Genomic DNA, 25376 nt, shown 5'->3' with positions numbered 1-25376 from the left:
ATGCAAGCTGTAGATGGCCAACACACAACATACTTAATGGTTTTGTAGACTTTTTGGGTCTCATATTGCTTTTGGGGGAGCATTTTTAAAATCTTACTGGTCTTTTACAAGTATATTATAGTTTCTGATTTGGTGTTTTTATGTTGCTTTTTTGAGTGTGTGTGTGTGTGTGTGTGTGTGTGTATTTGTTGTGCTTTTACACTGATTATATATTGGTTTTCTTTTTTAATTTGCTTGTTTCTTTTCTACAGTGAGAGATAAAGATAGTGGATGGGTGGTAAGGTGGGGAGAATCTGGGAAGAGATGGAGAAGGGGAAACCAAGATCAGAATATATTGTATAAGTTTTCAAGAAAGAAAAGGAAAACATTAAATTTTAAAAAGCAACCCTTGAAAAAGGAGTAATGTCCTGGGAAATACTGTCTTCAAATGGCAAAGTACACTTTCCCCAGACTCTGCTTACCACTGTGCCATTGAAAGAGGAAAAGGACACCCCCCTCTCATTTTCCTTGTCCTTATTGATATCTTTCCCACTCCCTGATCCTCTAACACAATGTGTAACATGACCACCCCTGGATCCTTGCTCATTGGATCAAACCAGGAACACTGTTATCTAAGGTGAATTTCACCCTCAGTCATGAGACGCTGGAACTTTACCAGGTCACTTTGAGGAACATCAGACCTACTCCATCTGCATCACCCACATGTGAGAGAAAGTATGAGAGAGGGTGGTTCACCCATTCCTGTCTACACCCGGTGAAACCACCCTGATGCATACAAGATGAGCCTCAGTTTCCACCAGTTCATGCTACTGAATAAGGTGACATCAGATGCATTTTAAATTCTGTGGTTGTATATACATTGAAGACGTAGATATATTAGTATTATTCTACATAGGAAAAAGTCTTAAGCTTCTCTATAGATTTATATATGAAAGAAAATAATTTGCAACAGTATACACAATTGGACAGAATTATGGAATTCCCACAGCACCTTCCATTTTTATTGGTGTTGTTTGTGTGCTACTTCAGGAACGGGAGATCCTTCCACATCCTGAGGGGCAACAGCTTGCTCCTGACAAATTTCCCTTAAGAATTCAGGAACTGGGAATGCATTATAACAGGGAGTCATGTCAGCCTCATGACAGAAAAACAGAGGAACCTAACAACTGTGTGTTTGTCCATTTGATCTGACGGCTTGTTTCCGGGTACAGTCAACAGAGTGAGAATGGAGCTTCAGGAGGATCACTGAATCAGTTAAGCAATACATGGACTGTGTAGGTAAAGTCTAAATTCATGGCAACGTGACAATAGAGAATACTGGAAAAAGCCATGTATAGCAAAAGCCTAAGTGAAAAACCTCTGCCCCATCTCCCCATGCAGTGTCTGTCTCCCATTCTCAGAAGCGCTGATCTGACTAGAAGCTTGTGGGCTTTCTAACCTTTCATTCTTTGGAATGTCTGTATGTAGATGAGAAGTAATGCCCTGGGCATTTCCCCTCTGTGGTAGTCACTACAGGGTCCTGATCTCTGCAGTTTTGACCTATTGAAGGCAGATGCTGGGATGCTGGAAGTTAGGGATTACTAAGTGCTTGGGCTACGAAATGTTTCTTGATCAATTCTTGAACAGCCTCATCACTTACCTCTGTGCCATGGTTTATTCTTCCATAGAGTAGCACACAAACAAATAAATGTACCACATGTAATGGGCTTTGAACATATATACTGTAGGTAAAGTTTTCATCCTAATTTGTTAATTCATTAGTTTGTCACAGGAGATTTGACTGGGTAATCAGGATACCTATCTTGGGGAAAAACAGATTTAGACACAGCCTGGTACAGAACATCTCAAACAATCTAACGAGATCAGATCTGAATCCAGTGACAGTAGACAACCCCAGTTTTTTTTTTTTTTTAACTTCAGGTACTACTTTTTTTTAAAAACCAAAATCCAAGTTCTTCCCTATAGGTGGCTTAGATCACAGTGGTGCATTAGACATGAGGATACCCAGTAATTATACTTTTCTAAAATGTGTCTTAACAAGGAGATTTTATAATACATACTGGTATGTTTTCTAGACTCCACCTGAAATTTAAAGGAAAGAAAACAGTTTGAGGCACAGGTCATACTAAATTCTGTTTACATGGGTCTTTAGAACACATGTTGACATAGTATGATGCCAATCAAAATGGGCAAGAGTCCTATGTGTTAGTATATTATGTGACAATGTCCCAGAAGAACTGGGACTCTATAGTTTGTGCCATTCCCACTTTTGCTGGTTCAAAGGCCAAATTAATTTGTTTGGTCTCTGCTGAATGTTCCCTAAGCCAAGCTGCATCTTTATAACCTGACTGTGAGATAATTCCTCCTCCAGCTGGGCCTCAATTATTTACACTAATCCTCATGCAGTAGAAGTCTTACCACTCAACATCTCCATGCTGAAACCCAGAAACTTTGGAACATAAGTAGAACATAAACTGCATCAAGATTTTAGAAACCAGAAGTGGCTGTCAACTTCTGAGTGAAAATTATACACGCATCTAAAGAGGAACCCTTTTCTTCAGGAGAAACTATCCTCTCACACAAACTGTGATAAATGGCACTGCATACTTTTATGTTCAGTTCAGTCAGGAGCAGGCTGGCACAATTCCAGTTCCTTTTCTCCCTGAGCTAACCCATGATGCACCTGGCTTTTGTTAACTGAATTTCATATCCACTACAATGTAAGGGACAAAGTAACTTTTTATATTACTTTGAGAGGAAAGGCAGTCTTACCTCCACCATCATCACGGGTAGCTCTCCCTGTTTTCTAGAAGAAAATGTAGTGGAGTTTTCGTGTATCTCTAAAAAGACAGAAAGTAACTTGTCAACACATGGTATTGTTTTTAATTACTCCAGGGATGTATAGAAGTCTATGTGGCTAGCATATGTGACTTGATCTAATTGTTCCCCCCAATCCACTCCTCCTCTGCTTCTCTGTTCAGAAAGGGGTAGGCCTCCCGTGGGTGTCAACAAATCATGGCACGACAAGTTGCCATGGGACTAAGCACCCCCCTTGCAATAAGGCTGGGCAAGGCGATCCAGTATAAGGAACAGAATCTTAAGAGCCAGCCAAAGTGTTAGGAATGGTTTGCTTTCTGCTTATTCCAGAACTGTGGATTATATTACTGTCACACAAATTAAGGCAAAGAGAAGAACTGAAGAGAAATGAGGAACAGAACTTTTGGCTTCCTAGACAATGGGAATCTAAATCAATGTGGAAGAATCTTTCACTGCATGAAAGTAAATAAGTCTTTCAAAATACACACTGCATTTATTCTGGTTGGAGGAAACCATGCATGTGTGTCTGTGTGCAGGTGGAGTTAGGAGGAGCTCTTCAGGGGTCTGGTTTTCTCCTTTCACCATGTGAGTTGTGGGATTCAACTGCAGTTAGGTCAGCAGGCTGGGCTGAAAAAGTCATTATGCACTGATCCAACCTATCTTTTCTAATAAAAGAAGCTTTATGATTAAGCAACAAAATACTGTCACTTCCTGTTTTAAAGCAGGGAACAATTGATACTTCCTGAGGCACATGTCTCAAATCTATTTCAACCTCCACCAATCCATATATGTTGAATCAGAATTTATCACTAGTTATGATCCATGCTAATGTATCCATTTTACTTGGGAAATTTTACTAGGATGAACATATCTGAAAATATTCTTGCCTATGTTGTGTGTACATTATTCCCTAAAGTATAGCATATCGTGTATTATATTTTGTTATACTGTGCTGAGTATTGTCAGTATTCTACAGGGTTCTAAGGAGCATGGAGAACATGTATGTGTTATAGCCCTATAAGACACAGTGTAATATAAGGGCTTGATTAGTTTCAGATATTGGTGCTAAGGAGTCTGGAAAAAATTCTAAGGAAATACTGAGACAACTGTACATAGTAACACAACTCTGCAAGTCATGACGAAAGAAGGAAAGGAAGCATGGAACCACCTTCCAAATTCACATTATCTAAGAATTCATCCAAAGTACAATGTGAAAGAATCAATCAAAAATTCCAGAAATTTAAGTTCAATGTTGAGTTAGTAGAGCAATTGGGAAACAGTCAATTTGGGTATAGCTGACAACAATGATATTATCAACTATCAAGTACCAACATTTATGGAATTACCACACAAAAAAGAGCAAAATTAACATATGTCTCAAATTTAAAGGTAACACTGGACAGAAGTCAGAATAAGAAATATATCCTTTTCAATTGGCACAGTATAGTCACAGTGTACCATCACATAGTGTACCACTCTCAGAAGAGCACTTGCATGTAAGACTGCACCCACACCACCGCCTTCTCCTCCCATCTCGTTAGTTCCCTTTACTTTGTTCACATCATATACACATATGTAATTTTATTTTTACATAAAAACCTAGTCCTTCAAATGAAAGAAATTACCTGGGACTTGCCTTTTTCAATGAACATAAGACATTTAACATGGCAAGTATATTCACTTACATCTATGTTCTGCAAATGACATAATCCCATGCTCCTTAATAGTTTACACAGTGTATTACTTAGGGTTTCTATTGCTGTGACCAAACACTATGATCATAAACAACTTGTAGAGGAAAGAGTTTATTTCAGCATACAATTCTCTCTTCACACTCAGTTTCTGGGGGAACTCTGGACAGGAACTGAACAGGGTAAGAACAGAGTCAGGAGAGGATGCAAAGGCCATGAAGGAGTGATGCTTACTCACCAAGGCTCGCTCAGCCTACTTTCTTACAGCACTCAGTGACACCACCATAGGGGTGGCACTGCCTACAGTGAGGTGGGCCTTCACATATCAATCATCAATGAAGAAAATGCACCACAGGCTTGCCTATGGGTGAATCTGGTGGCAGCATTTTCTGAATGGAAGTTTCCTCTTCCCAAATGACTCTGGTTTGTGACAAGTTAAAAAAACAAACAAACAAACAAAACAAAAAACAAAGACAGCACACCTGGATTTCAGGGAGAAGGGGATTCTGACCCCCGTTTTAATTTTTGAAACTATAATTCAGTTACAACATTTCTCCCTTCCCTTTTGGGGAAGGGAATTTAAATTAAGCAAAGTATAAGTAACCTGAAAATTCAAGATGCTAGGAATATGACCTTTCATGAAGTAAAAATCACATATAGACTACTCTACTTCCTAAAATCTTTTCTGTTAATATTAAGCTCCTTGTGGTCTGGCAGCTTTATTGGTGAAATTAAGGGTTAAGGCCAACAACTGAAATGCTATGTATATTAGAAGCAAGGAACTATATGAGAAAGCCACAGACGATCACAACTTTTGTGATTAGAATCTCAAGGATTTTACGATATGTTTGAAATACTTGACCTTATTGCAATAGTAATAGAAGTTGGTTATGAGACTGTTGCAGTAACGTAAAATGTATTTCAGGTAATTGTATCGTGTATGTGTGTGTGTGTGTGTGTGTGTGTGTGTGTGTGTGTAAGTGCCTGACAATTAAAATATGAGAGCTAAAAGAGGGCATGGCATACCATGATGTATCACCCTTTCTCCTTTCTTTCAGACAGGGTCTCTCACAGATGCCGTAGATAGGATGACAGCTAGCAAGCACTAGAAATACTACGGTCTATTCACTCAACAGCATGGGATTACAAATATGAACAGTTCTGTCCAATTTTTTTGTATGTGTGTGAGCAGATTCAAGCTCAGATCTACTGCTTTTTCAGTAAGTATTCTTCTCATTGAGCCATTAATTACCTCAATGATAAATCTTATAAAGCTATTTGAAATGATATGTTGATCTTGGTTGCAAATCTCTCAAACAGAACTCACCATATGGCCTGTAAGTGTGTAAATAATGATCAAATTTAAGATTTTATCATACTTCATACATATTTTGTGGAAATAAACCAAAAAAGATAATGGCCTGTAAATTATGCATGTATGTTTTAATCTTAACTTCATAATATTTCTAGGCCATGTAGTATACATGTAAGCTTTGTACAGCTGGCACAAGTCTTTAAGGAAATTGCAAATACAACAAAAATAAGTAGGGACTTTTTTTCACAAGGTCAATGTCAAGGATACGCACCTTCATTTTACTTCATTTAGGGAAAGCTATAAGGAGAGAGATAACTCAGTGGGGTTTCTGTCCTCCCATGCAAAAGAGGCATTCTGTACAGGACAGGCTGCCTCCAGCCCAGTTACTAGTGGAGAGAGAGTGGAGTGTTGGGTCAAATTTCAGACAAGATACCTTCCTAATTTGTGTCATAGCACTGAGAGTTTCATGAGGGCCAATGTGATGACCACATGCCAGTCACTCCTTCACCTTCTTCCTTACAATCCCTAAGGTTTGGGACAACCTTTTCTGGGTTTATTGTTCTTCTAATATACAGTCTTGCCCTGTTTATGGGACTTCCTCTGGCTGACTGAGTCCAGCCTTTTCTTCTCTCTTCACATATCCATGCCATACAGCTAGGCATCAGGAGCCCTTTAGCTGTGCCTACCAGATCCAGGACTGAACCAGATAAACTACTAAGATTTGATATCTTTGCTCTCAATGGCCTTTCCTGTCCGGTGAGTTTGGTGAGGAAGAGATAATTAGAGATAATACAAAAGGCAAAGAACTATCTGGACTGAGTATGGGAGCATGCCAGAGGGTTAGGCTATATTCTGTGGACAGTGTGTTCTACTATACAGTGTCAGGCACTAAATAATTAGTGGAAAAGAACCTCCAAGACTCTAAGGATAGCCAGGCACAGAACGCAGAATGAACATGGCACCCAGGAAATAGGGAAATTTCTGGAGAAGGATAAAGGGCAAGAAACTGTAACGAGGGATATGAAGTGTGTGCGGCTAGAGGTGGGGTCATGGGGCTCTGTAGGACACGCTACTCACAAGCAGGAGACCCAGAGTATACAGTGAGTAACACAATGCATTAATTCTACAAACACTGCCTGTTATGGTGGAGCCAAACACAGCTAAAGAATGAGAGAATGCAGGAGAAGCCAACACACTTGTGGGGATCAAGGGCCTCGAGCCTAATGAAGAGGCTCCAAGGAAGACACAGGAAACTCATTTCTGAGATTATGAACTCCTTCCCCTAAAGAAGACAAGTCAGGAAAGCCTATAACAAGTGAAAGATACAAATGGTGACAGCACAGAGGACAGACACAGCCCTGTGACCAGATAGGTGCCAAGATAGCCGATACCCAAGTGCCTATAGTCCTTTAGTCCTAGGAACTGAATGTTGAATGTTCTCAATATTGAAGGCTAAACCAAGAATTTCTGAAATGGGGCCAAGTGTGTGCTAGAGTTCAGGATCTAAGATGGATGTCAGACCTCTAATCTCCCTTGTCTCGGCCATCCTGTATGTCAGTCTGAGGTGAGGAACACTGCCTACAAAAGAGTTCAAGTCACCAGGTGGTAGGTGCACACCTATAATCCCAGCTCTCAGGAGGCAGAGGCAGGCAGATCTCCATGAATTCAAGGCCATTCTGGTCTACAAAGAAGTTCCAGGATAGTCATGGCAAATACACAGAGATCTTGAGAAACTAAAAAAAGAAAAAGAAATAAAAGAGCTAAAGTCATACACTGAGCCCTTACTCCCAGGACATTGTAGCCTTGGGGTTTTGACAGAACAAAAAGCCATTCTTGGGTCTCTTTAGCCACTCCACCCTGTGGGGTCCATGAAGTGCTGCTACAAGACCTGGGAGAAAAAGAGAGAGAACCTGTTTCTCGGGCATCACTGGGATCACACTATAAGACATTTACCTATGGGTCCTGGTAAGGAGAGAAAGTTGTTCCCTATAGATAAATTGGCCCTGATACAGGTTATACTCAAAAGTGAAAAACAACACTTCATAGGCTCCATGATGCTGAAACCCAGCTGTCAAACTGATGAGGTCTGTGTCCTCTGGGCATGCCCTTGGGGTTTATCTTGATTAGATTAAGTTAGATGAGAAGAGCTGTTCCCTATGGGTACGAGCATTCCCTTCGATGGGATTCTGGGCAGTATAAAAGTAAGAAAAGTCAGGAGAGTACATTCATTCATTTTTCTTTGCTTCTGGGCTCTGGTTGCAAGGTCAGTCTCCCTCAAGTTTCTGCCTCTACTGCTTCCCAATTATGGACTCCAAACTCAAACTATATGGCAAACTAAACCTTTCTTTGCCCACTGCCTCTGGGAAAGTAATCCTAACAAAATTTCCAAGGAGAGGTATAACAACATTCCAACGCTTGTGCATTGGGAGTGGCAGAGGAAGAACAGTCTATGTGTTCTTGGAAATACAGTCTTTAAATAACAGAACCAGGAGCAAAGCACCCTTAACCCTACCAGTGTTAACTATTATGCACTGGAAAGAGGAAAAGCACACAGGTTTCTGTGTCCTTGCTGATCTTTCCCACTCCCTTGGCCTCCCAAGTACAAGGTCTAAGATGACCATGCCTAGGGCTCTCTCCCAATGGACCTGACTAGAAATGCCTTTATCTAATTCAAATTTCATCCTCATTCTTGAGATTCTGGACATTAAACAGATCACTCTTGAGACTTTCCACATCTGCATCATCCATGTCTGGGACAAAGTGACTGAGAGGGTGGCTCAGTCATTCATGCCTACCCCAGGTGAAGCCATACTCATTCATAGGAAAATCTCAGGTTTCCTATGGTTTACCACTACTTAATGAAAGGCAAAGGTTACCTTTAACCTTTAAACCTATTTATCCTATTTAAATTCTGTGGTTGTATTTCTACAGATAAGCTAGATAAATTAACAGTATCTACACACTAAAAACTACAGCAAAACGTCTCTATAGATTTATAAATAGTGCATAGTATAAAGGGCATCTATTTTACATAACTGAACATAATTCCCTCAGTACCTTCTGTTTTAATGTATGTTTCTTTGGAGGTACCGGAGATGATTTGTGGTCCATCTGTATCAAGTGGGATCACGGTTGTTTTGATGGTCCTTTTCTTTAGTACTGCAGAAACAGGGAATGCAGTCACAACAGGGAAAGTTATGTCAGCTTCACAGCAGACAAACAGAGGAAACTTAGAATAGTTGAGTGTTTGTCACTTGATCTCCTTATTTATTTTCAGGTAAGTCACTGTAATTAGAATGGTGCTTCAGGAAGATCACTGTGTCAGTGTCCAATTAATTATGCATCACATGATGATGTAGATAAAGACTATTATGGTCACATGATGTAGGTAAAGTCTAAATTAGTACAGATGTGACAAAAGAGAAGGAAGAGCAATGTGACTATGTTACGTTGGTGTGGTGACTGATACGCAGCGTTCAAATCCCAGTTAGAGCATCATGACACAGTGAAATCTATGCAATCCCGCTGTGATCACATCTTTGCACCAGTGAACTAAAAATTCATAAGGACCCCCAGGAGTCTTATCGGTGTAAAAGATATGTTAAACCCTAAGGAAAAGCACATGGATTGTACAAGTGTTCTATGATGTTTGTGAAATGTAAAAACAATTCAATTAGACAAGAATGACTGAATCCTGAGCAAGTGTTTAGTGTGCTACACAACAGTGACCAGTGGTTGTTTAATTTCATTCTTTTCTTATCCGGGATATTTCACAGCTCATGCAGGACATATGGTATCACTTTAAGTAGGTTCAGAAGGTAAGCAGCTGTGTATTCCTCTAACTTTTTAACCTTGGGTACCATGTTAGGCATATCCATGATGCTCTGATCAAAGTCCCTGCCAGATATAAGCAAAGAGATAGATGCTGTGCCTTTGATCCCTGACTCCAATTATGTATTTCTTCCAAAATAAGTTGTAGAAGGTCTCTGAATTAGTAAACACAGCCTTTCTCCAACATCTTCATCCTACCAGGTACCTCTCAGCAAGTGACTCTGATCATCAAGGACCCACACTGAGAGGTGACTTATGCTTGTGCCTTCTGTGATGACTCAGAATCTAAGTTATTCTAAATGAAATTGTCACATGAACGTTAGACCAAAAAAAAAAAAAAACAGTTCCTTTAAATTGGCCAACCCTGTATAAACCCTCAACATGAACCGACAAGAAAAGGGGTCTAGTGCTTCATGGTGTAACTACTCTCGAGGTGCCAAGAGATAAGAGGAAGGCAGTGGCTGCACAAGGCATGGCAGTGCGTCTTATCTGCTCACTGTTCCCTCATCGTTTTTAATAAAATATGTGATTCTTTGAGAATTCCATAAAATGTATTTTGATCATATTCATCTCCACTCATCACCCTAACTCTCTTGATTCCATTCATATCTCTCCACTCCTTACCAGCTCTGTGCTCTTTTAGTCTCCCTAAGTAATTCACCAAGTTCAATTTGTGCTAATCACATACATATATATGGGCATGTGGCCAACCTCTGCAATTCAGTCAACCTGTTACTGGCAGAGTCAGCTTCTATACACTCTCCTTCCATCAACAGATCTTCTATTTCAGTTTATTATTTTTGTTTTTTCATTGATTATTTGTTATGTTTTGTTGATGAAAAAGGCCTCTAACCCAGGCTGGCCTAAAATTCACTATTTAGAAAAGGCTGGTCTTGAACTTATGACTTTCTTGAATCTACCACTCTAAATCAAAGATTACAGACTGTGTAATCCTGGGTACATTACATTGAGTACTTGGGATGAAACTCGGGTTTTTAGACACGATAGGCATGTACTAAGCCAATCACCATAAGAGCGCCACTTAACACATCAGCTCACTGGTGAGAGCCCGAGCATGTAGACACCACCAATGTGGATAGAATGATGCCCAGTGGCACTCTTCCCTGCTGCCTGTGTAAATGCACCAAGAGCAAAAATGGAATAGGCAACATGGAGTCTAACTACCCATGACAGGAAGTAGCCTTACTGCTCACTGTCCAGCTCTCCTTTACAAGTATATTGTTGGTTGCTCGCATAGGACCCATATAAGATCAAAGAGGTCAACAGTGTGGTTTGTAGGGAAGAGAGGTTCAAAAACCTTTCTCACCCCTAACTAAGAAGCTATTGGTAATTTATGGCTTCTGTGTGAGGGAGGGAGAGATTAATTAAAGGTGTTGTCCCTGTAGCATTATCCCAGGTTCAGTGGATGCCCCTACATGTTTGCATATATGTTTAACATAAAATGGACTAGCAAGTTATTTTTTAAGGATAAAATTTGGAAAAATGTAAAAAGGGAGAGGATCTATGAACAGTAAGAGTTATAAGGGATGAATAAGATGAAATACGGTGCATAAATATATCAAAATTAATAAAATTATAATAATTAAAAAAATAAAATTTAAATGAATTGCTGGATTGATGATGCAGCACAGATCATTAAATGAATGATGACTGGAAATCTTAGTGCACACTGTCCTTAAATTTTGTGGCTCTTTGTGCCCATGCCAATATTGTCTAATCTGTTAATGCTTTTCTCCAAAACTTACAGGAATACATCAGATCTAAGATAAATCGACTTTGAACTATTCATCCCACTCTCCCCTGTACTTTAATTGTGGGCTTTGTCATCTTAAAAGGAGCACTGTGCTCCTCTACCATTCAAAGCAGTGACTGTCTGCTGCATGCCGAGTGACACTTCCTAGGACTTCCAACCACCACAGCCATCACTGCAGTGTTTGGGATCCCGATCGATCTGCCTTACTGCAGGCAGATGTAAGAAGACAGAGCTCTCCACAGGGATTACTGTGCCCTTGATGAGGTAAGAAGTGGCTCTTAAGATGCACAGCTAAGGAGCCTCATCACTACCTCTTGAGTTCTAGTTAACTCATTTATGAAGGAACACAAGCATGTAACTGACCCTGCATATCTGAGATGAGGTTTGAATACATTTTTGTAGTTACCTTGTATTCTGATTTTCAATGTACACATCTGTAACTGGAAATTGGGTTGTGAAAAAGGCATCCTACTTTTGGGGGGGAAACAGATTTAAACAAGAATCGAAGTACAATACCCTCAAATAACAAAGGATTACTATTGAACACAAGAACCATAGAAATATCCATGATTACTTACTTGTTGTGGCCCTTGCCTTCAAAAGAAACTAAGAAAAAAAATTTAACACAACAATTCTCAAATCATTAATATGTTACATCACAGTGGTGTATCACACAAAATACAACCAGTGTTTTCACAATTCCTACCTCAGGTGTGTCTTAGGAAAATGATCCCACAATAAATACCACATTTATGTCTTATAGTCATCACCTGCAATCAATAGGAAAGAAAATATTTAATGTCATGATCATGCTGAGCAATGTCTACAAAGCTATTTTGCCCACTAACATCGTGTGACTGAAATCAGGACAGAGAAGAGTAGTAACAAAGAGACTATATTAATGGGTACATTATTCGATGATGTCACAGAGATCTGGGACTCTGTCCTTTGTGATACAAACTAGTACTGGGCATACTTTTTCTTATTCAGTGGCAGATCAGGTAAACCTATCTGGCCTATAGAGGGTTGCAAAACTTACATCACATACCATCTATAAAAACTTTTATGTTTCACTAAGGTATTTTTTGTTTCTAGGCTATGGTTTACAAATAACTTGAGTATATGGTTGGAAGCTTAGTGTGTCCAGCTTGAGGATGTTCAGAGGATCTTTCAACCATGAGGACTGGTGTAAACTAGAGGCCCCCACCTTGGTGGGATCACTCATACAGCAGGACACAAAGTTGTGCCACATTGTGATGTATGCTGTCTTGATCAGGACCAAGTTGGTACAGTTCCATTCCCTCCTCTTCCTAAATAAGCTCTCTAATATCCGTGATGACTCAGATCAGTTTAATGAATGAAATGTGATACCCACTGAAGCACAAGGGGACCACCGAGGTAACCTTTCTACCTCAGAGAAATGAAAGTCCCTCTTACCCTCACAGTCGTCACTGGTCGGTGTTGCTTGTAGTGGGGTGAGGCCGCACTGGTGGTAGGTTCAGGGGACACTAGGGGAAAGGAAGCGACTCTCAGCTCACGGGACTTAGTATTATTACAGGGCATCTTTGCTTGATGTGAGTAAAAGCAACTGGACTTGGAACATCTTATTAAACCTAATGAACAATATGGTTGGGTTGTTGCAGGACTGTCTTCCAGGAAGAGAAATAAAGGCAGAGAGTAGCTCTGGAGAGAAATGAGGAGCAGATTTTTTTTGTTTGTAGGGAATGGTAATCTCAATCAGTGAAAAAGCATCTATTATGTGGTGTAATGATGAAATGAATCATTCAAAAATTTCTTTTTATATGTATTCTGTTTGAGAGGCTCAACAGCTGGCAGTGCATCCAGCAGAAGTAACCCTTCTGTACCTGGTTCTCTCAGTCAACCATGTAGGTTCCAGGCTCAAAGTATTGATCTCAGTCTTTACAGCAAGTGCCTTTACTGCTAAGATCTCACTGGTCCCCTATAACAAATCTTATGATAAAAACCACAGAGTACAATCAGTCCCTGAGATGACTTTCAGGGTAGGGCAATGGCTACTCTCTTCAGCTTCAGGTGAAGTTTTTACCTATGTACCTGTAGTACAGGTCTGATCCACACTTTTATTAGAGACTCAACTGACTTTCCAGGCATGTTTTTCTGAAAAGGGTCTTTTCTGCTCTCTACCAGTGATCTTTTCAGTCTCATGAGCTTTGTGAGAAACTGACATTTAGTGATTACAGAAAGACCTAGAACACCCGGGACTGAGAATAAGGACATGTCTGGGACTTAGGACCCATTGCATAGACAATGTGTTGCAGTACGGAGAACCCACAATAAGGTAACACAAAGAAGGAACCACATAAGCTTCTGTGGCAATTATGAAAGAGAAGTGGCTGGGGAAGGAGAGGGGCAGGAGATCATAAGAAGAGAGACAGAAAGGGAGTGACTAGAAGAGGAATCCTGTTTCTCTGTCACACACAGCTCAGAAGCAGGCACTACACACTGAATCCACAGTTATAGTCTATGATAGAGAGCAAAAAAAATCTGTAGAATGAGAGAATCCTAGAGGAGCAGACATAGTTCTGATTAGCCTGGGCTGTGAGTCTACTGAAGAAGTGACAGGGAAGCCACTTAGAGAAGAGAGACTCCTTAGAGCATAATCTCATGTCCCCAGGAAAGAAGAGACAGGTCAGACCACGCCAAAGTGGGAGACTCAAGTACTGACAGCGTAAGAAACAGACACACATTATGGTGCATAGAGAACTGATCCTCTCCTGTCCATACAATTTATTCTGAGAAACATGGGCAGTATTTTAGGGAAGCTCACAAACTCAGTCTCTGCATATTGGAGGCTGAGGCAAGGATGCCTCTAAGAGCACCAAAGATCATCCAGAGGGCAGATCCTTTCTCCCTATGTCATCCATTAATTTAAAGGATCAAAGAAGGATATCACCCTATAACCCTCCTTGACTCAAATTACACAGAATGCCAGTTAAAGTTAAGGAACATAGACTGCTTAGAGCTAATGACACACATGAGGCTTCTATTTATCAGGACATCGCTAAGGTAAGAATGAGGCTAGTGTTGCTAGAGAAGCCTGCTAACTACTTAGCAGTCTGCGATGTCCTACAAGGAGGGACTAAATGGTCCACAGAGGACCTAGTAGGCACTACTACCAATGTCCCCAGGGAGCCGGGAACAGGATCTGCTCATTCTTTACCACCAGGACCATTTTGTAAGTACTTCAAATGTATATTTGAATGCCCAGGAGTAGGTTGTCCCTCACCAGAGACTGGCTTTATCATAGATTGAAACCCCAAACTGATCACCACTGTTTATGGGCATGGTGATGGCAAATCTCAGGAGTCAACTGATAGGTCAGGGCTCTGGTGATGCCTCTATGGCATTACCTTGACAAGGTTAACTGAGGTAGCAAATGGTTCAGCTGTTAGTACATTACTCTTGGACTGAGATCCATGACTGTAGAAGGAGAAGGTGAGCTGAGCATAAAGAAACACTCCTTTTCTCTATTTCTGTTGCACTGGACCTCTGCCTCAGGCTCCTGTATCTATGATTTCTCAGCAAATATGCACACCATACTCATGGTATCATGAGAATACAAGCACTCCTTCTTTGGCATGTTTGGGTCATAGTATTTTATCACACAAACTGGGAAAGAACCTTATGCACAAATTCCATGGAGAGCTAATAAGTACAATGACAGGCTTGGACACTTGGTAGTGGTAAATGGGGATAAGCGCTATGTGTTGAAAGAATGCCTTCAAATGACAGAGATGAACCCAAGAATATTACCCCTGACAAGGCTACCATGATGCCTTTGAAAAGGAAGAACACAGAAACCTCCTTCCATGACCTTGTCTCTGTTCTTTCCCATAAGCATAGGGTGTGACACACTACTCCAGAGACCCACTCCCCTTTGGTCAGACTAGAAATGCTGTTATCTGTTTCAAATTTTGTGCTCACTCTTGACAATTTTGACAATGACCATGCCAATCTTGAGCTTGTTTACATTCAGTTCATCTACATCACCGGTATGTGGGAGAAAGTAACAGAGAGGTTGCCTCACCTATTCCTGCCTACACCAGGTGAAGGGACAGTGACAGAGACAAGATTGAGTTCACCTTTCCTCTGTTTCTTGTTACTCAATGTTTGCAAAAGGTGAATTTACATTACATTCTTAAATCGTGTGGTTGAATTTCAGCTGAGGAACTATGCAAGTCAACATTATCTACACAGGAAACTATGGTAATATCATCACCTTTCCCTCCTATCATACAATGATGATCCACAACTACCATATGTCACTCAATGAGATTAGTGCATTTCAACAGTACCTTCTCTTTCAGTAGTTGGTACATGGCCGGAAGTGTCTGCCTGGACTTCCGGTACTTCAGCATCCTTGGGGGATATCTTCCCTTTCCCAAAGAGTCTTCTTTTAATTCTGGAAACTGGCATGCATTAACAGTAGAGACAGTTATGTCAGTTTCATGGCAGAAAATAGAGGAAACCAGTCTGTTTTAGTATACTCCATGGCATGCCCATTCTCCAGGCACCATCATCAGAGTCACAGTGGTGTTTCAGGAGCATCACTGAGTGCACTGCACACTCCAGCATGCACCGCATTGGTGGTGTAGGCAAGTCCTAAATTCATGGCAGTGTGACAGTGTGTGTGTTTCCTTGCTGAATACATGTACCTAATGAGTGCTCACCTTCAAATCACAGGCACTGACCAACCCTGAGAGGAAAAACACATGGAGCAGAGTGTACCCAACCTTTAAAGATGTATTCCCACTGGATATGGAGTGCACTGCTTTCATAACAGTTCTCTGTAGGCAGAGGAGGTGAAGCTCTGTGATTTCTAGGCCAGTATGGTACATAAGTAGGTAGTTCCAGTATAGATAAGGACAAACTGTGAGTCCCTGAAACCCGCCCCCAAAAGCAATATATTCTCAGAGAATGAGGTAGCACACATCAACCTCCAGGTGGTGACTGCAGTTCTCAGTGCACATGTCCTTAAATTGTGTTCCTCTTTGGGCCCATGCTTCTGTTGTCTACTCTGTTCATGCTATTCTCCAGATCCCAGAGAAACCCATTTTAGAAATATCCATCCTACTCCTCTGTATATTTTATTTAATTGTGAGACTCTGTCATCTTAAAAGGAGCACTGTGCTCCTCTACCATTCAAAGCAGTGACTGTCTGCTGCATGCTGAGTGACATTTCCTAGGACTTCCAACCACCACAGCCGTCACTGCAGTGTTTGGGATCCCTATCGATCTGCCTTACTGCACACAGATGTAAGAGGACAGAGCTCTCCACGGGGATTACTGTGCCCTTGATGAGGTAAGAAGTGGCTCTTAAGATGCACAGCTAAGGAGCCTCATCACTACTTCTTGAGTTCTAGTTAACTCATTTATGAAGGAACACAAGCATGTAACTGACCCTGCATATCTGAGATGAGGTTTGAACACATTTTTGTAGTTACCTTGTATTCTGATTTTCAATGTACACATCTGTAACTGGAAATTGGGTTGTGAAAAAGGCATCCTACTTTTGGAGGGAAAACAGATTTAAACAAGAATCGAAGTACAATACCCTCAAATAACAAAGGATTACTATTGAACACAAGAACCATAGAAATATCCATGATTACTTACTTGCTGTGGCCCTTGCCTTTAAAAGAAACTAAGAAAAAAAATTTAACACAACAATTCTCAAATCATTAATATGTTACACCACAGTGGTGTATCACACAAAAGACAACCAGTGTTTTCACAATTCCTACCTCAGTTTTGTCTTAGGAAAATGATCCCACAATACATACCACATCTATGTTTTTTGGTCTTCGCCTGCAATCAATAGGAAAGAAAATATTTAATGTCATGATCATGCTGAGCAATGTCTACAAAGCTGTTTTGCCCACTAACATCGTGTGACTGAAATCAGGACAGAGAAGAGTAGTAACAAAGAGACTATATTAATGGGTACATTATTCGATGATGTCACAGAGATCTGGGACTCTGTCCTTTGTGATACAAACTAGTACTGGGCATACTTTTTCTTATTCAGTGGCAGATCAGGTAAACCTATCTGGCCTATAGAGGGTTGCAAAACTTACATCACATACCATCTATAAAAACTTTTATATTACACTAAGGTATTTTTTGTTTCTAGACTATGGTTTACAAATAACTTGAGTATATGGTTGGAAGCTTAGTGTGTCCAGCTTGAGGATGTTCAGAGGATCTTTCAACCATGAGGACTGGTGTAAACTAGAGGCCCCCACCTTGGTGGGATCACTCATACAGCAGGACACAAAGTTGTGCCACATTGTGATGTATGCTGTCTTGATCAGGACCAAGTTGGTACAGTTCCATTCCCTCCTCTTCCTAAATAAGCTCTCTAATATCCGTGATGACTCAGATCAGTTTAATGAATGAAATGTGATACCCACTGAAGCACAAGGGGACCACCGAGGTAACCTTTCTACCTCAGAGAAATGAAAGTCCCTCTTACCCTCACAGTCGTCACTGGTCGGTGTTGCTTGTAGTGGGGTGAGGCCGCACTGGTGGTAGGTTCAGGGGACACTAGGGGAAAGGAAGCGACTCTCAGCTCACGGGACTTAGTATTATTACAGGGCATCTTTGCTTGATGTGAGTAAAAGCAACTGGACTTGGAACATCTTATTAAACCTAATGAACAATATGGTTGGGTTGTTGCAGGACTGTCTTCCAGGAAGAGAAATAAAGGCAGAGAGTAGCTCTGGAGAGAAATGAGGAGCAGATTTTTTTTTTTGTTTGTAGGAAATGGTAATCTCAAGCAGTGTAAAAGAATCCATTATGTGGTGTAATGATTAAATGAATCATTCAAAAATTTCTTTTTATATGTATTCTGTTTGAGAGGCTCAACAGCTGGCAGTGCATCCAGCAGAAGTAACCCTTCTGTACCTGGTTCTCTCAGTCAACCATGTAGGTTCCAGGCTCAAAGTATTGATCTCAGTCTTTACAGCAAGTGCCTTTACTGCTAAGATCTCACTGGTCCCCTATAACAAATCTTATGATAAAAACCACAGAGTACAATCAGTCCCTGAGATGACTTTCAGGGTAGGGCAATGGCTACTCTCTTCAGCTTCAGGTGAAGTTTTTACCTATGTACCTGTAGTACAGGTCTGATCCACACTTTTATTAGAGACTCAACTGACTTTCCAGGCATGTTTTTCTGAAAAGGGTCTTTTCTGCTCTCTACCAGTGATCTTTTCAGTCTCATGAGCTTTGTGAGAAACTGACATTTAGTGATTACAGAAAGACCTAGAACACCCGGGACTGAGAATAAGGACATGTCTGGGACTTAGGACCCATTGCATGGACAATGTGTTGCAGTACGGAGAACCCACAATAAGGTAACACAAAGAAGGAACCACATAAGCTTCTGTGGCAATTATGAAAGAGAAGTGGCTGGGGAAGGAGAGGGGCAGGAAATCATAAGAAGAGAGACAGAAAGGGAGTGACTAGAAGAGGAATCCTGTTTCTCTGTCACACACAGCTCAGAAGCAGGCACTACACACTGAATCCACAGTTATAGTCTATGATAGAGAGCAAAAAAAAATCTGTAGAATGAGAGAATCCTAGAGGAGCAGACATAGTTCTGATTAGCCTGGGCTGTGAGTCTACTGAAGAAGTGACAGGGAAGCCACTTAGAGAAGAGAGACTCCTTAGAGCATAATCTCATGTCCCCAGGAAAGAAGAGACAGGTCAGACCACGCCAAAGTGGGAGACTCAAGTACTGACAGCGTAAGAAACAGACACACATTATGGTGCATAGAGAACTGATCCTCTCCTGTCCATACAATTTATTCTGAGAAACATGGGCAGTATTTTAGGGAAGCTCACAAACTCAGTCTCTGCATATTGGAGGCTGAGGCAAGGATGCCTCTAAGAGCACCAAAGATCATCCAGAGGGCAGATCCTTTCTCCCTATGTCATCCATTAATTTAAAGGATCAAAGAAGGATATCACCCTATAACCCTCCTTGACTCAAATTACACAGAATGCCAGTTAAAGTTAAGGAACATAGACTGCTTAGAGCTAATGACACACATGAGGCTTCTATTTATCAGGACATCGCTAAGGTAAGAATGAGGCTAGTGTTGCTAGAGAAGCCTGCTAACTACTTAGCAGTCTGCGATGTCCTACAAGGAGGGACTAAATGGTCCACAGAGGACCTAGTAGGCACTACTACCAATGTTCCCAGGGAGCCGGGAACAGGATCTGCTCATTCTTTACCACCAGGACCATTTTGTAAGTACTTCAAATGTATATTTGAATGCCCAGGAGTAGGTTGTCCCTCACCAGAGACTGGCTTTATCATAGATTGAAACCCCAAACTGATCACCACTGTTTATGGGCATGGTGATGGCAAATCTCAGGAGTCAACTGATAGGTCAGGGCTCTGGTGATGCCTCTATGGCATTACCTTGACAAGGTTAACTGAGGTAGCAAATGGTTCAGCTGTTAGTACATTACTCTTGGACTGAGATCCATGACTGTAGAAGGAGAAGGTGAGCTGAGCATAAAGAAACACTCCTTTTCTCTATTTCTGTTGCACTGGACCTCTGCCTCAGGCTCCTGTATCTATGATTTCTCAGCAAATATGCACACCATACTCATGGTATCATGAGAAAACAAGCACTCCTTCTTTGGCATGTTTGGGTCATAGTATTTTATCACACAAACTGGGAAAGAACCTTATGCGCAAATTCCATGGAGAGCTAATAAGTACAATGACAGGCTTGGACACTTGGTAGTGGTAAATGGGGATAAGCGCTATGTGTTGAAAGAATGCCTTCAAATGACAGAGATGAACCCAAGAATATTACCCCTGACAAGGCTACCATGATGCCTTTGAAAAGGAAGAACACAGAAACCTCCTTCCATGACCTTGTCTCTGTTCTTTCCCATAAGCATAGGGTGTGACACACTACTCCAGAGACCCACTCCCCTTTGGTCAGACTAGAAATGCTGTTATCTGTTTCAAATTTTGTGCTCACTCTTGACAATTTTGACAATGACCATGCCAATCTTGAGCTTGTTTACATTCAGTTCATCTACATCACCGGTATGTGGGAGAAAGTAACAGAGAGGTTGCCTCACCTATTCCTGCCTACACCAGGTGAAGGGACAGTGACAGAGACAAGATTGAGTTCACCTTTCCTCTGTTTCTTGTTACTCAATGTTTGCAAAAGGTGAATTTACATTACATTCTTAAATCGTGTGGTTGAATTTCAGCTGAGGAACTATGCAAGTCAACATTATCTACACAGGAAACTATGGTAATATCATCACCTTTCCCTCCTATCATACAATGATGATCCACAACTACCATATGTCACTCAATGAGATTAGTGCATTTCAACAGTACCTTCTCTTTCAGTAGTTGGTACATGGCCGGAAGTGTCTGCCTGGACTTCCGGTACTTCAGCATCCTTGGGGGATATCTTCCCTTTCCCAAAGAGTCTTCTTTTAATTCTGGAAACTGGCATGCATTAACAGTAGAGACAGTTATGTCAGTTTCATGGCAGAAAATAGAGGAAACCAGTCTGTTTTAGTATACTCCATGGCATGCCCATTCTCCAGGCACCATCATCAGAGTCACAGTGGTGTTTCAGGAGCATCACTGAGTGCACTGCACACTCCAGCATGCACCGCATTGGTGGTGTAGGCAAGTCCTAAATTCATGGCAGTGTGACAGTGTGTGTGTTTCCTTGCTGAATACATGTACCTAATGAGTGCTCACCTTCAAATCACAGGCACTGACCAACCCTGAGAGGAAAAACACATGGAGCAGAGTGTACCCAACCTTTAAAGATGTATTCCCACTGGATATGGAGTGCACTGCTTTCATAACAGTTCTCTGTAGGCAGAGGAGGTGAAGCTCTGTGATTTCTAGGCCAGTATGGTACATAAGTAGGTAGTTCCAGTATAGATAAGGACAAACTGTGAGTCCCTGAAACCCGCCCCCAAAAGCAATATATTCTCAGAGAATGAGGTAGCACACATCAACCTCCAGGTGGTGACTGCAGTTCTCAGTGCACATGTCCTTAAATTGTGTTCCTCTTTGGGCCCATGCTTCTGTTGTCTACTCTGTTCATGCTATTCTCCAGATCCCAGAGAAACCCATTTTAGAAATATCCATCCTACTCCTCTGTATATTTTATTTAATTGTGAGACTCTGTCATCTTAAAAGGAGCACTGTGCTCCTCTACCATTCAAAGCAGTGACTGTCTGCTGCATGCTGAGTGACATTTCCTAGGACTTCCAACCACCACAGCCGTCACTGCAGTGTTTGGGATCCCTATCGATCTGCCTTACTGCACACAGATGTAAGAGGACAGAGCTCTCCACGGGGATTACTGTGCCCTTGATGAGGTAAGAAGTGGCTCTTAAGATGCACAGCTAAGGAGCCTCATCACTACTTCTTGAGTTCTAGTTAACTCATTTATGAAGGAACACAAGCATGTAACTGACCCTGCATATCTGAGATGAGGTTTGAACACATTTTTGTAGTTACCTTGTATTCTGATTTTCAATGTACACATCTGTAACTGGAAATTGGGTTGTGAAAAAGGCATCCTACTTTTGGAGGGAAAACAGATTTAAACAAGAATCGAAGTACAATACCCTCAAATAACAAAGGATTACTATTGAACACAAGAACCATAGAAATATCCATGATTACTTACTTGCTGTGGCCCTTGCCTTTAAAAGAAACTAAGAAAAAAAATTTAACACAACAATTCTCAAATCATTAATATGTTACACCACAGTGGTGTATCACACAAAAGACAACCAGTGTTTTCACAATTCCTACCTCAGTTTTGTCTTAGGAAAATGATCCCACAATACATACCACATCTATGTTTTTTGGTCTTCGCCTGCAATCAATAGGAAAGAAAATATTTAATGTCATGATCATGCTGAGCAATGTCTACAAAGCTGTTTTGCCCACTAACATCGTGTGACTGAAATCAGGACAGAGAAGAGTAGTAACAAAGAGACTATATTAATGGGTACATTATTCGATGATGTCACAGAGATCTGGGACTCTGTCCTTTGTGATACAAACTAGTACTGGGCATACTTTTTCTTATTCAGTGGCAGATCAGGTAAACCTATCTGGCCTATAGAGGGTTGCAAAACTTACATCACATACCATCTATAAAAACTTTTATATTACACTAAGGTATTTTTTGTTTCTAGACTATGGTTTACAAATAACTTGAGTATATGGTTGGAAGCTTAGTGTGTCCAGCTTGAGGATGTTCAGAGGATCTTTCAACCATGAGGACTGGTGTAAACTAGAGGCCCCCACCTTGGTGGGATCACTCATACAGCAGGACACAAAGTTGTGCCACATTGTGATGTATGCTGTCTTGATCAGGACCAAGTTGGTACAGTTCCATTCCCTCCTCTTCCTAAATAAGCTCTCTAATATCCGTGATGACTCAGATCAATTTAATGAATGAAATGTGATACCCACTGAAGCACAAGGGGACCACCGAGGTAACCTTTCTACCTCAGAGAAATGAAAGTCCCTCTTACCCTCACAGTCGTCACTGGTCGGTGTTGCTTGTAGTGGGGTGAGGCCGCACTGGTGGTAGGTTCAGGGGACACTAGGGGAAAGGAAGCGACTCTCAGCTCAAGGGACTTAGTATTATTACAGGGCATCTTTGCTTGATGTGAGTAAAAGCAACTGGACTTGGAACATCTTATTAAACCTAATGAACAATATGGTTGGGTTGTTGCAGGACTGTCTTCCAGGAAGAGAAATAAAGGGAGAGAGTAGCTCTGGAGAGAAATGAGGAGCAGATTTTTTTTTTGTTTGTAGGAAATGGTAATCTCAAGCAGTGTAAAAGAATCCATTATGTGGTGTAATGATTAAATGAATCATTCAAAAATTTCTTTTTATATGTATTCTGTTTGAGAGGCTCAACAGCTGGCAGTGCATCCAGCAGAAGTAACCCTTCTGTACCTGGTTCTCTCAGTCAACCATGTAGGTTCCAGGCTCAAAGTATTGATCTCAGTCTTTACAGCAAGTGCCTTTACTGCTAAGATCTCACTGGTCCCCTATAACAAATCTTATGATAAAAACCACAGAGTACAATCAGTCCCTGAGATGACTTTCAGGGTAGGGCAATGGCTACTCTCTTCAGCTTCAGGTGAAGTTTTTACCTATGTACCTGTAGTACAGGTCTGATCCACACTTTTATTAGAGACTCAACTGACTTTCCAGGCATGTTTTTCTGAAAAGGGTCTTTTCTGCTCTCTACCAGTGATCTTTTCAGTCTCATGAGCTTTGTGAGAAACTGACATTTAGTGATTACAGAAAGACCTAGAACACCCGGGACTGAGAATAAGGACATGTCTGGGACTTAGGACCCATTGCATGGACAATGTGTTGCAGTACGGAGAACCCACAATAAGGTAACACAAAGAAGGAACCACATAAGCTTCTGTGGCAATTATGAAAGAGAAGTGGCTGGGGAAGGAGAGGGGCAGGAGATCATAAGAAGAGAGACAGAAAGGGAGTGACTAGAAGAGGAATCCTGTTTCTCTGTCACACACAGCCCAGAAGCAGGCACTACACACTGAATCCACAGTTATAGTCTATGATAGAGAGCAAAAAAAAAAATCTGCAGAATGAGAGAATCCTAGAGGAGCAGACATAGTTCTGATTAGCCTGGGCTGTGAGTCTACTGAAAAAGTGACAGGGAAGCCACTTAAAGAAGAGAGGCTCCTTAGAGCATAATCTCATGTCCCCAGGAAAGAAGAGACAGGTCAGACCACGCCAAAGTGGGAGACTCAAGTACTGACAGCGTAAGAAACAGACACACATTATGGTGCATAGAGAACTGATCCTCTCCTGTCCATACAATTTATTCTGAGAAACATGGGCAGTATTTTAGGGAAGCTCACAAACTCAGTCTCTGCATATTGGAGGCTGAGGCAAGGATGCCTCTAAGAGCACCAAAGATCATCCAGAGGGCAGATCCTTTCTCCCTATGTCATCCATTAATTTAAAGGATCAAAGAAGGATATCACCCTATAACCCTCCTTGACTCAAATTACACAGAATGCCAGTTAAAGTTAAGGAACATAGACTGCTTAGAGCTAATGACACACATGAGGCTTCTATTTATCAGGACATCGCTAAGGTAAGAATGAGGCTAGTGTTGCTAGAGAAGCCTGCTAACTACTTAGCAGTCTGCGATGTCCTACAAGGAGGGACTAAATGGTCCACAGAGGACCTAGTAGGTACTACTACCAATGTCCCCAGGGAGCTGGGAACAGGATCTGCTCATTCTTTACCACCAGGACCATTTTGTAAGTACTTCAAATGTATATTTGAATGCCCAGGAGTAGGTTGTCCCTCACCAGAGACTGGCTTTATCATAGATTGAAACCCCAAACTGATCACCACTGTTTATGGGCATGGTGATGGCAAATCTCAGGAGTCAACTGATAGGTCAGGGCTCTGGTGATGCCTCTATGGCATTATCTTGACAAGGTTAACTGAGGTAGCAAATGGTTCAGCTGTTAGTACATTACTCCTGGACTGAGATCCATGACTGTAGAAGGAGAAGGTGAGCTGAGCATAAAGAAACAATCCTTTTCTCTATTTCTGTTGCACTGGACCTCTGCCTCAGGCTCCTGTATCTATGATTTCTCAGCAAATATGCACACCATACTCATGGTATCATGGGAAAACAAGCACTCCTTCTTTGGCATGTTTGGGTCATAGTATTTTATCACACAAACTGGGAAAGAACCTTATGCACAGATTCCATGGAGAGCTACTAAGTGCAATGACAGGCTTGGACACTTGGTAGTGGTAAATGGGGATAAGCACTAAGTGTTGAAATACTGCCTTCAAATGACAGAGATGAACCCAAGA

At 41.2% G+C, this 25376-nt stretch overlaps 1 protein-coding gene across 1 annotated transcript in view; it reads right to left on the bottom strand.

Annotated features, from left to right (window-relative positions):
* The window catches only part of LOC143268193 (uncharacterized), a 91691-nt gene that overhangs the window by 64986 nt on the left and 1329 nt on the right, over window positions 1-25376 (bottom strand). The window contains exons 2-10 of the mRNA XM_076549336.1: window positions 23024-23094; window positions 20844-22356; window positions 17943-18013; window positions 15763-17275; window positions 12866-12936; window positions 12174-12198; window positions 8881-8982; window positions 2773-2840; window positions 2061-2082 (exon numbers count right to left, since the gene is read on the bottom strand). Coding sequence (XP_076405451.1) covers window positions 2061-2082; window positions 2773-2840; window positions 8881-8982; window positions 12174-12198; window positions 12866-12936; window positions 15763-15883 — 409 coding nt within the window. The 5' untranslated portion in view covers window positions 15884-17275; window positions 17943-18013; window positions 20844-22356; window positions 23024-23094. The remainder of the gene's footprint in view (window positions 1-2060; window positions 2083-2772; window positions 2841-8880; window positions 8983-12173; window positions 12199-12865; window positions 12937-15762; window positions 17276-17942; window positions 18014-20843; window positions 22357-23023; window positions 23095-25376) is intronic.

The sequence above is a fragment of the Peromyscus maniculatus genome, chromosome 12, assembly GCF_049852395.1.
Source record: "Peromyscus maniculatus bairdii isolate BWxNUB_F1_BW_parent chromosome 12, HU_Pman_BW_mat_3.1, whole genome shotgun sequence".
Classification (NCBI taxonomy): Eukaryota; Metazoa; Chordata; class Mammalia; order Rodentia; family Cricetidae; genus Peromyscus; species Peromyscus maniculatus.
Note: the sequence above shows the minus strand (reverse complement) of the source record. Positions and strands in the feature narration are given on the sequence as shown.